At 52.5% G+C, this 14,259-nt stretch overlaps 1 protein-coding gene across 3 annotated transcripts in view; it reads left to right on the forward strand.

Annotated features, from left to right (window-relative positions):
- ARFGAP3 (ADP ribosylation factor GTPase activating protein 3) overlaps positions 1 to 14,259 on the forward strand; it is a 62,049-nt gene that overhangs the window by 43,039 nt on the left and 4,751 nt on the right. For 2 of the 3 annotated variants that reach the window (XM_045291495.1, XM_045291500.1), the window contains exons 12-14: positions 6,731 to 6,862; positions 9,207 to 9,330; positions 10,225 to 10,315. In XM_045291495.1, the coding sequence (XP_045147430.1) occupies positions 6,731 to 6,862; positions 9,207 to 9,330; positions 10,225 to 10,315 (347 nt within the window). The remainder of the gene's footprint in view (positions 1 to 6,730; positions 6,863 to 9,206; positions 9,331 to 10,224; positions 10,316 to 14,259) is intronic. The other variant, XM_045291508.1, reaches the window with a different exon arrangement.

The raw sequence follows: 14,259 nt of genomic DNA on the forward strand, positions 1-14,259 counted from the left end.
TGGTTTCCATCTTCTTGGGACTTCTTAGGATTAGCTTTCTCTGTAGAAGTGAAAATGTGTTTATCTTCCCTAATTTTTTTACAAGCTTTTAGTAAGGAGAGAAATTTTTTGGTTAAATTGAGCCAATGAAATTCATCCTACATAAGATTCCTCTTCTCCCCCTCCTGTTTTAACAATGCAGATAATAAAGCACTGCTGGCAGTCTCAGTTACCTTGCTTGGTCTTGAACCATTAAAACTACTAGTTAGAGAGCCGTCCTTGTTAGGTAAATTTAGGCGGCCAGTTTTCAGAGAATCTGGAGGCTAACATGTAAATTTAGGCTGCCAGCTCTTAGAAAACCCAGAGAGCTGACTAATTGGGAGAACTTCTTACTACACTTGGAAAGACTGAAAAAATTCTTAATAAATTTGTTCAGCTGTTCTTGAAGTAACTTACCAAACACATGTTTTTCTCTAAGTTTACCAGAAAAGTTGCAGGCTCAATTAACCCGCTTTGCCCTTCAGGCTTCTTACATTGTATGATCTTACAATCTTGAAATAGTCTCTCTTGGTTAACTTCACTCACTCCTTCCAAGCTGGATTTAGGGCAACTTAATGGGCGGGTCTTGGGCCCTTCTGAATGCCCTAAGGCAGAGACTCCATATCCAGAACTTTTTAACAAATTCCAGAAGACCCCTTCATGTAAAGGGTGGTCAGACTTGAATACTATTTCCTGGTAGGCATATATTTTTATTTTAGAAATGCAAGGAAGCAACAATTGGCTTACACAATCTTCCTTCTTTATAAACCATGGTATATCAGAATTTATCACTGCCTTAATTCTTCACAGTCATGATCAATAATTCCAGCAACACATTGAGAATTTACATTGGACTTTCCTAATAAACATTCTATAGTTCTTTTAGGTAGCAGACCCCAATTACTGCTCTTAATAACTTCTGATTTAATCACCGCTTTTGGCTTTTCCTCACAACTCTGATCAACTCCAGTATCAATTTTAATTCCTTGACTACTTAGGTTAAATCTTCCTGATAGAAGCTGTATTACTCTTTCAAAAACAGTTTCCTGTGTCTTAGAATCGACAAGCTGCTGCAAGGGCTTCTGAGCCACGTCTTGGTTAGTTAAACCAAGTGCAGTGATAACAGAGGGTGGGCTTTTGCAAATTTGGTTAGCTCTGAGCGCCTTCGGGGGAGGGAATGCCTGCGCATCTGACCTCCCCCACAGAATTCCAATCCTTCCCAGCTACCCATGGTTGTGCTTCTTTGTTTATTTTTAATCCACAGTTTATTTCTTTTGCATAAAACGAACCACAGAGTAAACATCTTTCTGGTATTTTCTGCTTTCCCCCCAAATCCATCTGATATCAGCAACGACATCCCTTGTTCCACACTTCTTTCTGAATCTAGCCTGAGTTTCTGGCAGTTTAATTATCTTAAAAAAATTTCATTTGCGTGTGATGTTAATGACATTGTTTGATGACTTCCTCATTCTTTGGGGTCATCTTTCTTTGGAACGGGCTCAAATACAAATGCCTTCTGGTCGGTTTGCCAGAGAGCTGTCCCCCAAATGCCCGGGCAGATGCTAACGAGTGTGTAGTGCTGCATTCGTTTGTTCAGAAGTTCCACTGGCATCCCACCCATCCCCGGGGGCCGGGTTTCTCCCGGGGGCCGTCAGTGCCGCTTGGACTGCTGTTCAATGGCATTGGTTCTTGATCCCAGACGACGACCACTTGGAATGGAGGACAGCAACCAATTCTTTTTGTCACCGTGCCTCCGTGGACTCCTTCCATCTTCTCTTGATGCTTCCTGCATCATTAAGTTATTTTGCCCATAGAATCCTTCAGTATTGAATTCAGGCCCAGGTTTCTTTCTTCAGTTCTTTCCTTTTCCTCCATGAAAGAATGCATCAAACATATTAGCATTTTTAATTTTTTAAAGCAAATGTCAAAGACCCATTTTACTACCTCTGCTTTTATTTTTTCTAACAACCTTTGCTTTTAAACCTAAGCTCAACATTACACATCTAAACAAATTTCAAGACTTGCTAAGTCTCTAACATTCGAGCTCAACTAGAAAACATCCTTAATTCAAATGAAGCCCGAAATCTACTGCCATTAAAGTTCTGATGTCTTTCACTACTCAATATCAAGGAGGGAAAAAAGGAAATTCTTTTTTGTCTGGAGATTTCCTCCTGGCATGTTCACGTCACAAGCGACTGAAGCTACTGGCTCACACTTCAAACACGACGGAACACACAAGCTCCACGCTGGTGCTAGCACGCGATTCCTCCCGGCTCGTCCAAAGAGTCACAGTTCACCTGGGATTAGGTTGGATGAAAATAAAACAAACAAGGTGCATTCATAAATTCACAGCAATTTTTAAAAAATGGTCTTGTTCTTCATGGAGTCCCAAGAATAAACTCAAAAGTCACTGGCAAATAAGGGCTCCGCCGAGCTGCTTATCAAACTGGGTACATGGCTCCTGAAAGGAGAGCTTATTTGAAATCTTCAGAAACCGTCCCTGTTAACCTTCGAATGGTGCTGGTGGGAGCTGAACGCCCCTGTCCAATGTGCGTGTTGACTTACTTGTTTCCCAAGCGCAGCAGCCACTCCTTAGTGTTGATTGTCCAAGACTTCAGCTGCCCATCCTCTTCAGACGAAGTCACCATGCCACCACCGCCACGCGATGTGGAAGACGCCCTCGACGATGGGCCAGATAAAACAGACAACCCTGGATCAGAAGTAGAAACCCACCTCCCAAAGGTGGGGACCCACTGAGGGCAGAGAAACAGGGCCGTGCGCCTTCCCGTCAGCCCCCTCTGCGACGCCCTCCCCCCCAAATTCTCAGATGGGTCCACAGAAAGTGAAAATTGGGTCCCTTCCACCAAAAATTCCCTGAGGACCTCATTTGGATTACGGAACCGGAAGCCATGCTCACCCGGTCTGTCCACGTGACTTTTGCCCCCACCTCCGCCACTGAAGCCGCCTTCACCAGATCTGCTGTAGAGCTCCCATTTGGCATGTGAGGCCGCCTCCCAGGCCTGTTGCTTCCTTCTTATTCTCGGGGTGCCACTTCAGTGCCATTTTAGGATATGCTGGCTTTTTGTTTTTAATCATTTTATTAGGGGCTCATACAACTCATCACAATCCATACACACATCAATTGTGTAAAACGCATTTGTACATTCATTGCCCTCATCATTCTCAAAATATTTCCTCTCCACTTAAACCCCTGGCATCAGGTCCTCATTTTTCCCCTCCCTCCCTGCTCCCCCCTCCCCCATGAGCCCTTGATAGTTTATAAATGGGTATTTTGTCATATCTTGCCCTGTCCGACGTCTCCCTTCACCCACTTTTTGGTTGTCTGTCCCCCAGGGAGGAGGTCACATATAGTTCCTTGTAATTGGTTCCCTCTTATTAATGGCCTCGGGCAAGGCTTGCCTCTGCACCCCTAGACCTTCTCCTGGTGCACCAGGTCTCAACAGGTTGTTGGAACAAGGCCTTTGATGTTGTTAAAAAATGCGTATTCGTCATGAAGTCATTGGTTTGCAAACTTCTGCCATATTGTATCCAGCTTTATTTCTACCACTGGGATTGTATCTTCCCACTCTGGAGCCAAACTTCTGCATACCAATGACCAGTGATTATCAGTGCACCTCAGTTGCATGTTTAATCCTTGGCTTTAGTGGGTGGTGCATAAATTTGAAACAGAGTTGGATTAACGAGTCTTGCTTGTAGACACGTGGAAAGGATCCTGTCACAAATAGTTCTAACTTTTAAGAAATAATTTTATCAGGATATCATTCACAAAGCATGCAGTTTAACAATTCAGCTATCTTAAGAAGAGTTGTGCAGTTCTCACCACGACCCATCCCAGAGCCTCTTCTTCCCGGGCTCCTTGTTAGCGCCCATTTCTCCCAACCTCCCCTGCCCGGGCCGGGTAGCTGTCAATCCAGTTTGTGTCTCCGTAGGTTTACCTGAACTGGATTGCATAGCAAATGCAAGACACAAGCAAACAAAGCAAAACAAGAGATGTGTGGTGGGGGGGGATTGTATAATTCCTCATGACTGAATGGTTGATCTGTTGAATTACACGCTATGTAAATCAATTGCCAATAAAACTGTTGGGGGGTGGTGGTGACAAAGTAAACTTTTCAATGGGCCAGAAGAGAGATTAAAGGATAGGGTGTTACATTTGAACCTAACACCCTACCTCTGCCATAATCAGTTCTCTGTCTGTTGTTCTTAGAGTCTGCCTCTGACCCCTAGCACCCCTGTGCTCAACAGGCTCACAACTGTCCCCTGCTTGAGTCCATTGTCGTAGCCTCACCCTTTATTTTACCAAGCTAGATGTCCTATCTTAGAGACTGGTCTCTCCTGATGACGTGTCCAGTCTATAAGACGAAGTCTCACTGTACTTGCCTCAAAGGAGCATTCTGGCTGTACTTCCTCCCAGATAGATTTGTCTCCCTTATTCAGTGTCCGACCTTTATTATTTACAATCCTTGGATCATACAGGCTGTTGTGCTTTTTCTGTGTGGACTTAGTTGATTCCTCACTTAGACAGGTGCTTGTATTAAGACAAGCTTTTAAGACCCCAGACACAATTATTTCTTCTTCCCAAAGAAACCACCTGGTTTCTTCACCACACTTTGCTACAGCCCCCATATCCTCTGTGATCTCTGCAGCAGGGCAAGTATCAAGTCGGACCATGCCATGAGAACTAACTATTCTTAGATTGGGGGTAGAATTAAGGGTGATCTCAAAATCTATTCATGTATTTTTGGCTTATATGTGTCTCTGGTTCATTTTAGAGACATTGTTATCATTTTATGATAGAGAACATTATCAATCATACCTCTGGGTAAACCTAAAACTTCTTATATTGATAGTGTTATTAATTTAGCCAATGGTATGGGATTTTAAACCCTGTTGAGGAAAGGAAACCACACATATGTAGGCTGCCTTTTCAGACTGCAATACATGAATCGTTGGTGTGCATAGATTAACCGCTTAGGTGCCAGACACTATTTACACACACAGTGGGGGTTAGTGACAGTGCTGAGCTTTCAGTAGCACTCATTCACAGAGCAGAAGCGTGTCTGCCAGACTAAGACATGTCGTTAGAAAGCAGGTAATAAATGTACCACCTGACATAGTGCAAACCAAATGATTGTCTGATTCAAAGTGGCCAATACTGGTCCATCCCCACTCACTGCTGCCAGGGGTATTACTGATCTTGATGACGTCCGGCTCCCCTACAGGGTACAGTCCATGTTTCCATTCTAATGGATGTTGACAGCTGTTTCTGGTCACTCTGGGGGCCTGTCCCACCAGCCATCGAAGGTTCCGAACACTTGGCCCCTTCCTGTCATTGTGTCCACTCGGCTCCGAGGCGGCAGCTCGTCCCCGGTGGAACTTGCAGTCGGAGGCCTCCCAGGCCTCCTCTTCTGGCTCCCTGTCTGCTGCTTCCCAAGTGAGGCCTCGGCCGTCTTTCTAGTCTTTCGTTCGTCTGGAAGCTCTGCCAAAACCTGTGCCCCGTGAGCCAACCTGCTGGCATTTGGCGCCCCAGCGGCATAGCTCCCGGCATCACAGCCACATGCAAGTCACCACAGGACACACGGGCAGGCGGGTGGAGGTGACTGACATTAAAGCTCTCTATCGAGGGATCTTAAGGGGTGTTTCCAGGCCTGGAGCAGACAGAGTGAGTGAAGGGGCAGAAACAAATGTATCTGGTTCCACGGGAGGCTATTCAGCATCACTTGCATTAAGCGGTACTTCACCGCCAGGCGCTCCTCGGGAGAAAGATGTAGCTGTCTGCTCCCGTAAAGAGTTTTAGTCTCAGAAACCCACAGAGGTGGGGTGCTACCCTGTCCTATAGTGCTGCCATGAGTCAGAATTGACGTGGTGGCAGTCTGAATTTGAGTTGACCCTTGGCTCCTTAAGCCATGCTTCACATGGGATCGACGGCCAGCAGTCAGCTCCTTGAGCGGGCTCCGCTCTCCAGGCTCAGAGCATTAGTTGTGACCCCCAGTAAGGAGCAGGGTAGCTGCTAACTTGAGATCAGCAGTTCAAACCTACCACTCGCTCCTTGGGAGAGAGGCGAGGCTGTCTACTCCCGTAAAGATTCACAAAGCTTCGGAAATCCATAGCTGTGAATGAGGCATTGACTCGATGGCCGTGGCTCTGGTTTGAGGTTTGAAGAACTCCCATGGGACAGCTGCACTCTGTCATGTAGAGTCCCTGCAGGTCAGGAGCAACTGCACGGCACACAACAATAACAATTGGGCAGACGTAGACCCACAGACAATGGGATGTGTCAAGCTGGGATGGATGCCACCCAGACAATGGGGTACATCCATCCAGGATGGACAGCACTTGAAGCTGGCCCATGCTGCCCGAGTAGCTAGGTTGGGATGCCGTAAAAACATCCCCCAAACCTCCACGGTTTGTCACAAGAGTGGTTGATCTCTTGCTCATGTATTGTCCACTGTGGGGACCAGAGCACGTGTCCCCCGAGTGCACCACAGTTGTCCAGGCTGGTGGACACCTGGACGACACCGCCTGCTTTGTGCTGTGCATGTGGCCTGGGTGCTTTGTGGGCAGGGGTGCTTTGGTAACAGCATGCCTGCGCCTGCCTCTGTTTCATTGGCCACATGGAGTCACATGGTCACTCCTAACCTCAGGAAGCAGAGGAAATCCAAACACAACCGGCTTCCTCTTGCCCATGCAGGTACTTTGACGAGCCGGCGGAGTTACGGAGCAGCTCCTTTTCCAGCTGGGAGGACAGTGCCGACTCCTTTTGGAAACAAGAGACCACCAAGGACACGGATTCCGTTCTGAAAACCACAGGCTGTTCAGACAGGTATGGACAGACGTGTTCAGCGTCAACTCTCTCGTCTCTACAGAAAAACAGTGACCCGCATGGGACATGCCAACCTCTCTTAGACTAGGGAATGGTTTTGAATTTCCTTTTCGTGTGACACACGTATTTCTGAATCAGAGGAGGCACGTCAGAGTCGTCTGGAGCGTGGGAGAGCCCGGCGTGCCTGGGCTTTTTTTCCCTGGCGAGACTGACACCACACACAGGTCCAGGGGGCCACGTACAGGAGCACCCCCTTTAAAGTAGACATGCATTTCCTTGTCTTTCTGTGAAGGTCTCCATTTGACCGTTTCTGCCCAAATTGCTCCGTGAGCTGAGTCCCCTTTCCCATGACGTGTCCGCCTTCTCCTTGATTGTGCTCTATGGGTTCTGTCTCCGGGTCCGGTGTTCCCAGCCTCCCCGTGTTCTTACCTTTGCTGCACAGCATTGGCCTTTGGATCTCACGAGATGGCTTAAGACTGGAGCCCGGTAGCTCAGTGCACGGACGACGGTCTTTATTTTGGGCAGTGATGGGTCATTTCTCTCTAAGGTGGGCACGGGATAACCTGGGTTCAACGTCTGGTTCAGGAGTCTCAGAGCAATACGCTCAGGGAGTCCTGTGGTCTCAAGTGGCCCAAAGACTTCTGTGTTCTGTTCAAGTATTGCGGTTTGGGCGAATGTGTGCAGAGCAAATCCATTTCCCGTGCAACGATGTATCCATGGTTTGTTGTTTCCTAATTGTTCATTGCAGTTGCCTGGTTTCCTCAGAGGCACGCATTCACTTCTTTCCTGGGCTCCCTCTTTCACTTCCTCCTTTCCTGCCCCACCTGCCTGCCGTCTGAGCTGGGTCCCGGTCCAGAGTGATCCGTGGCCCTGAGGAGCCCAGTCCTGCCCGGCATCGTTACTCACTCTCTAGGCCATCTGCTGGGTGGCCAGAAGGTGATCTGGGGGTGGGTTCTGAGAGCATCTAAGGGCCAGTCTCTGGGGTCCCACCTGTCTCTATCAGAGGAACGAACCTGGTCGTTTTCATGATTGTCAATTTTGTTTGGCATTTCTCCCACTCTGCCCAGGCCCTCCCAGGCTGGTTGTAGGCCAAGCCCCTGGGAGTGGTAGCCGGGCACCGTCTGCTTGTTCTGGTCTCGGGCCAGGGGAGGCTCTATTGGCCTTTCGGTCCTGTGGACTCGCCGCCTCCTTGTGGCTTTGCTTTCCTTCAGACAGGGAGAGACCACGTTGTTATTATTCACATGGCGGAAAGCCCTCTTTCGCAGATTAAGTTGCGCATGTTTCCACAGTGTACATGGTGCAGTTACTGCCACCAGAATCAAACGACGGGACACTTGCGTCAACCCCAAACTCCCCGTGACCCCATTGTAGCAGCCATGGCACCCCAGCCTGCCCACTCAACTCTGGCAGCCACGGCTCGGCTCACTGACCTTCCCGTGTGCCGTGCTCCCGCCTGTCCTGTGGACGGGATTCTACGTGAAGTGGCCCCTGGAGCTGGAGGTTGTCTAGCTCCTCATGGCGCGTGTGTCCCGTCCCCTTCACTGTTGAGTTCCTCGCTTACCGGCTGAAGCACGTCAGGGGTCCCTGCTTTTAGGGGGACCATGAGTAAAGTCAGCGTCAGTACTCATATACACGGTTTTGTGCCAACACAGATGCAAACGAGGGTGGGATTCTGGACTGTGTGTGGTTAGCCTTCTCCCTGTCCCTTCCCCTCAGCCAGCGGGCCTTCCTGGTCCCCCGGCAGCACTGGGGAGAGCTGGTCTGGGAGGGTGCTGGCTCCTGGCCGTCATCACACTTGGCCCTTTCCGCTGGATTCTTCCCATCTGTGCCGGGAAGCAAGTGTGCTGTCCGTCGGTCCTTGGCAGCTCTTGTGACAGCTGGTTGCTGTGACCTTGGTTTTCCGGTCAGCAGGTTTGCAGATTTTGGGGGCTGTTTTTTTCTGTTGCTGTGAGACAACTCTCCTGGCTAAACTCTAAGCAAGAAGGCCAAGTGGGTCGTTCTTGTGATGCTCAGATCCAGTGTGCACCCCGTGGGGGCCAGAAGTCGATGGGATCCACTCGGTCTGAACCGGGGCCCAGGAGCAGTGCCACACGCACACAGCCCCTCTGAGGGCCCCCGAGGGAGCCGAAACAGGGACGTTCCTGCCAACATCCTGTCTTTAGAATGTCCTTTTCTTAGTAGAATGGTCAGGCTCTGAAAGCGCCCCGGTGTCCCTGGGCCACACAACAGCCGCAGGCTTTGTAACGCGCACACTGGCGTGCGTGTGTGTGTGTGTGTGTGTGTGTGTGTGTGTGAGACACACACATGAGCAGGGCTGGGCTCCATGTTGCTTCTTTCCTTGCAGACCCACAGCCCGCCGCAAGCCGGACCACGAGCCCGCCGAGAGCACAGAGGAGGCGCAGAGGAAGTTTGGCAACGCCAAGGCCATCTCTTCGGATATGTACTTTGGAAGACAAGCGCAGGCTGATGTGAGAGTCCCGTGCGGGCCCCACCGAGAGAGCCAGCAGGGCTGTGGGGGCGGGGAGGGTCCCCAGAAGAAGTGACTGAGACTGAGAAAGGTGCACTGGGGTGGGGGGGGCGGGCGGGGGGGCTATGTTCAAAGTGTGTCATGCTGGCCAGCTGGCTGGAAGGCAGGTCCTGTGACTGTGCCTGCCACGTCTGGACAGCTGTTCACACGCTCCTGAGGGAACGTCAGACGGTGTTGTCTACAGCTGGATTTTCCTGTTGTGTGACCGCAGCGTGAGCCTGTTTGGGGGAGTAGGTAGAATCATCTTCAGGGGGCGGAGACAATGATGATGACATGGGGGTGGGCCAGGCGCGCTTCTAGTGCCCACTGGCACCCCCACCGCTGTGGACAGGCTCTGGAGGGCGGCCCTGGTGTCCCCCCATCTGAAGATGAAGAGATGGTGGGCTACTTGCCAAATTTACTCAGACACAGCCAGGCCCGGCTCTCTCCCTCTCCACTTCACAGGCTCTCTCCTGACCTCCCCCCACTTAGCAACCTCAGGCTACCCGTGATGGCCACCGTGCCCCTCGGAATCGCCCCCTCTCAGGTTGACAGTACCCAAGTTCAGGCCAACTGGGTACGGGCTCCGAGCGTGATAGGGCCTTCCTGCCAGCTGAGACCCAAGGTGGCCTCTCCTTCCCTCTCTGGTATCCCCCCAGGTGCTGCACATCCACCTGTCTGTCCCGAGACAGGTATGAGCTTCCTGAGGCTGGGGCCCCAGTGTGTGAGGCTCCCAGGCTGCATCCTGGGGGGGGTGGGGGGGGCCTCCAGTTACTGTTGAAGAGGGGCCGGGGCTCTGCAGTGGTTTTTCCACAGGAAGAACGTCTGTCTCACGCCTGTGGGCTCCTCTCTCTAGTACGAAACCCGAGCGCGGCTGGAACGGCTGTCGGCCAGCTCCTCCATCAGCTCCGCCGACCTGTTTGAGGAGCAGAGGAAGCAGACGGCAGGTAACGCAGGGGCAGGGAGGGCATGCGTCTGGGGATGGCCCTCATTTCCCCAGCAGGATGGTGTTTCTCCAGCTGGGGCCGTTCCCACTTCCCAGCTGCCCTCCCCACAGGGGCTCTGCTGCCCCATCACCCTGCCAGCCTGGGAGAGCAGTCACATGCAGGCCTGCTGTGAGGTGACCAGGTCAGGAAGCAGGTCACCTGCTGAGTCCCCTGCAGGGCTTTTCCTGGATCAGGGAGTGAACTGGTGCACAGCCAACAGCTGGGCCAGGGTCTAAGAGACACGCCATGGGGCTGGGACAAGGCCAGAGAGGGCAGGTCCCGTGGGCCTGCTTCACCGAGGTGGTGGTGAGCTGGGGCAGGCTAAGGGTGCACCCTGACCAGGTGGGTGTCTGCTGGGGGCCTTGTAGCATGGACTCATGGGGCAGACTCCTGGGCTCACAGGCTGTGTTCTCATCTCTGAACTTGGCCTGTCCTGGCCTCTTGGTGAGCAACTTTCTGTTGTAACCACCCCTTTGGCCAATCTCATCTCTTGCCCTCCCCCAACACCATGTCACTGTGGGGCCAGAGCCACCTGGCAGTTTGGCAGGTCAGGCCCAGAGGCCGGCATCATTGACAATCACCACCGGCCGCCTGGGGCTCTGTGGTCAGGCTGCAGGAACTTTCACTCTCAAACACTGCTGTTTGGTTGTGAGACACGCCGTGTGTTGGAGGGAAACTGAGGCTCCGGATGTTGACCCTCCTGCTTTTCTTCAGGGAAGACTGTGTGGGTGCTGGACAAGCGCTGGCTGTAATGGGAGTGCATCCTGGGTGCTGAGCTGCCCAGACACCTCCAGCCCGCCTCCTGCGGCTCTTCCGATGCCCGGCAGACTCGCATCACGCTCCCTCTGCCAAGAAGATACCTTAATGACCCCCTCAGCGTCCACCCCAGAGCAACGCTGATTAAATATTCACTTTTTCTGCAAAGTGCATTTCAGGGAAGAGCCGGAGCTGGTGTTCAGACACGGGACTGCGCCTCCTCTGGCCGGCTCCTGTCTGGGGTCAGCTTCGCCACAACGCAGACGATGCCCCCGGATGACGTGATGGGGGTGGGGGTAAGAGAGTTCTCTGTGCACAGTGCCTCTCAGTGGAGTACAGCATGCTCGAGGGCTGTGGACTCGGGCCCGTGGCTGAGAGACACAGTCGTGCGGCCGTGGACTCAGGCCCGTGGCTGAGAGACACAGTCGTGCGGCCGTGGACTCAGGCCTGTGGCTGAGAGACACAGTCGTGTGGCCGTCGGCTGATGAGCGCAGAGCAGAGCTGTCTGCCGAGGACACGCACGCCCGACAAGTCTGTCACGTGGACAGTGGAAATAGTCACTCCTGTCTCCATGGAGCCGGGGCCTTCGATTCGAGTTCTTCCCTGGTCACTTGTCCTCACCCCCACCCCGCACATCCGTGCACGCGTGCCGCTCACACACATTGACTGGGAAGAGAAGGGCCAGTGCCAGTCCTAACTACGCCAAGACCGTCTGCCGGGCAGCGGGAGTCCTGCTTTTCGTCCAATTACAGAGGGACACGCCCCCAAGACGATTTTCTTCCTGCCTCTGCCACAAGCAGTGACTGTCGTGTGGGTGGTGAAAAGGTGAACGAGGCTCAGGTCGGACAGCGTCTCCACAGATCATTCAGGGGCTTCATGACGCCTCTCCCAACCGGTCAGCTTCCTCTCTGGTTGCATCCTGCTTGTTCTTGTCCCGTCCCTAGTTTCCCTGACAAGCCCCCCACCCCCCAATCCTCTCATCTCTCCCCAGCTGGGCTGTTGACCTTCTGGTCCTGTCCTGTGAGGGACTTCAAAACGTTCCTGGGAAAATTCCATTCTCGTTCACTGTCTCTCACCTCATTGAAGCCCCTTCTCAGACCTAACCATCTTTAATTTTCCCCCTTTCCTGGGACATCACCCGCATACTCATGGGCAAAGCCTTTCTTTGTGGGCCGCTCTGCCATCTTGCTAAAGAGTGACATCAGGGAGTCATGTAGGGTCCACGTTCACAAAGCATCTCTGGGCAGTGGTCTCAGGACCCGGTGGCCTCACCTGGCCCAGGAAGCCTGCACTTCTTAAGAACTCCGGCTCTGGTCTGCATTTCTCTCCCTTTCATGGTGGGGTGGGGGGTGGGCGTCTACCGAGGCCCTAATCAAAGTGATCGGGAGTGGGGGCTGGGCACCATCTAGCCCCTCTGGCCTCAGGGAAGCATCAGATGAGGCCCTAGGTCGAGGCGGGACTAGCCTTGTGGCATGCAGGCCAGTGTCTTCCCTGAGACATGGTGTCCTTCTGATTCTTTTGCTCCTGAGAAGCAGAGAGCAATGGCCCTATCTCAGACAGCCGCTGGACAGCTTCCAGGACACCAGCTGTGCCTCATGGCACTGGGACGAAGAGCAGGAGCTGCGCCCACCAACCGAATTGCCCCACGCCTTCGAAACCGAGGAACCCCATGTTTCTCGGTGTGTGGCTCCACCTGAGCAGTGTCCCCGGTGGCGTCTCCTCTGCCTGTATGTGCCTACACATACCCGTACGTCAGTGCCGCTTCTCTCTGCAAACGCACACAGAGAAGCTCACCTCCACCTACTACCTGTATGTCAGCCCATGATGCCCAGGATACCGATTCCCCATTTCATGGTCGACAACTTCCAGTTTTCCTAGATTCATACATTGTCCATTCCCAGTCCCAGTGAGTAGTAGCTGTTTACGGCGGTTTCTTCTCTTGGTGAATCTTGCCCCACCAGCACATGGAGGTCCCGGAAGCTCTTGCTCGGTCCACATCATTGAGGTCGACTCAGTCACCCTGAGAGTGCCGGCCCACCGGAGGGCTCATCTCCCGGCGCTGTATTGGACCGTGCTCGGCTGCTAGTCAGCAGTGGCTAGCAGTGACTAGCTAGATATGCTCAGTGGCTAACTCCTCAGTGGTGGACGGCCTGTGCCTTCATGGATAGCATTCCAGAACACTTAAAAAGCGTGCTCACTGGAACCTGCACATGGACCGAGAGGAAGTTACTCAGAGAGCCGGGAATGCTGCATGGTCCAATATCAGGAAAGGCGTGCCTCCGGGTTGCACAACCTCACTATACCTGTTCAACCTGCATGCTAAGCGAACCGTGTGAGGAGGAATGTGCGTCAGGTGGGAGGAAGGCCTATGGGCAGCCTGTGGCATGCACGTGACACCCCCTTGCTGGCTCACACTGAGAAGAACTTGAAGCCTTTGTGGAGGAAGATGGAAGATGGCAGCCTGCAGGATGGACCACAGCTCAGTGTCAAGAAGACCAACATCCTCACCACTGGACCCGCAGGGGGCAGCATGCTAAACAGAGGACAGGCTGAAGTTGTGATTGGACCCACAGTCAACGCTCAAGGAAGCAGCAGCCAAGAGCTCAAACACGCGCTGCCCTGGACAAATCTGCACGAGACCTCTTTAGAGCGCTGAAGAGCAAGGAGGTTACTTTAAAAACTACAGTGCGCCCGACCCCAGTCATAATATGCTTGTGAAAGTTAGCTATTGACGAAGGAAGACCGGGAAGAATCCATGCATCTGCATCCTGGTGCTGTCGAGGAATACTGAACGTGCGGGGGTTGCCCGAGAACAAACAAGCCTGCTTGGGAGAAGTGCACTCAGAATGCTCCTCAGAAGAGAGGGTGGCAAGTCCTCGCCTCACAGACGGTGGGCGCAGGTCAGGAGAGGCCAGTGACACCCTGCTGGGTAAAGTCGAGGAGCAGAAGAGAAGCCTTGGACGAGACAGACGGACATCATGGCTGCAGCGATGGGCTGTCTCTGTCATCCACAGTCTGTAATGCTCCACACAATGTGTCCACCAGGAGGGTGGAGAATTCTGAGGTCAGAGACCTAATAAGGCTTGGGATCTGCCGGCCACAGGCAATTGGGCAACAAAGGGCATTGCGGGAAAGATTCAGAAATGATG

This window comes from Echinops telfairi, unplaced genomic scaffold (genome assembly GCF_000313985.2).
Source record: "Echinops telfairi isolate 266 unplaced genomic scaffold, ASM31398v2 ScPeMD7_2;HRSCAF=8, whole genome shotgun sequence".
Taxonomy (NCBI): Eukaryota; Metazoa; Chordata; class Mammalia; order Afrosoricida; family Tenrecidae; genus Echinops; species Echinops telfairi.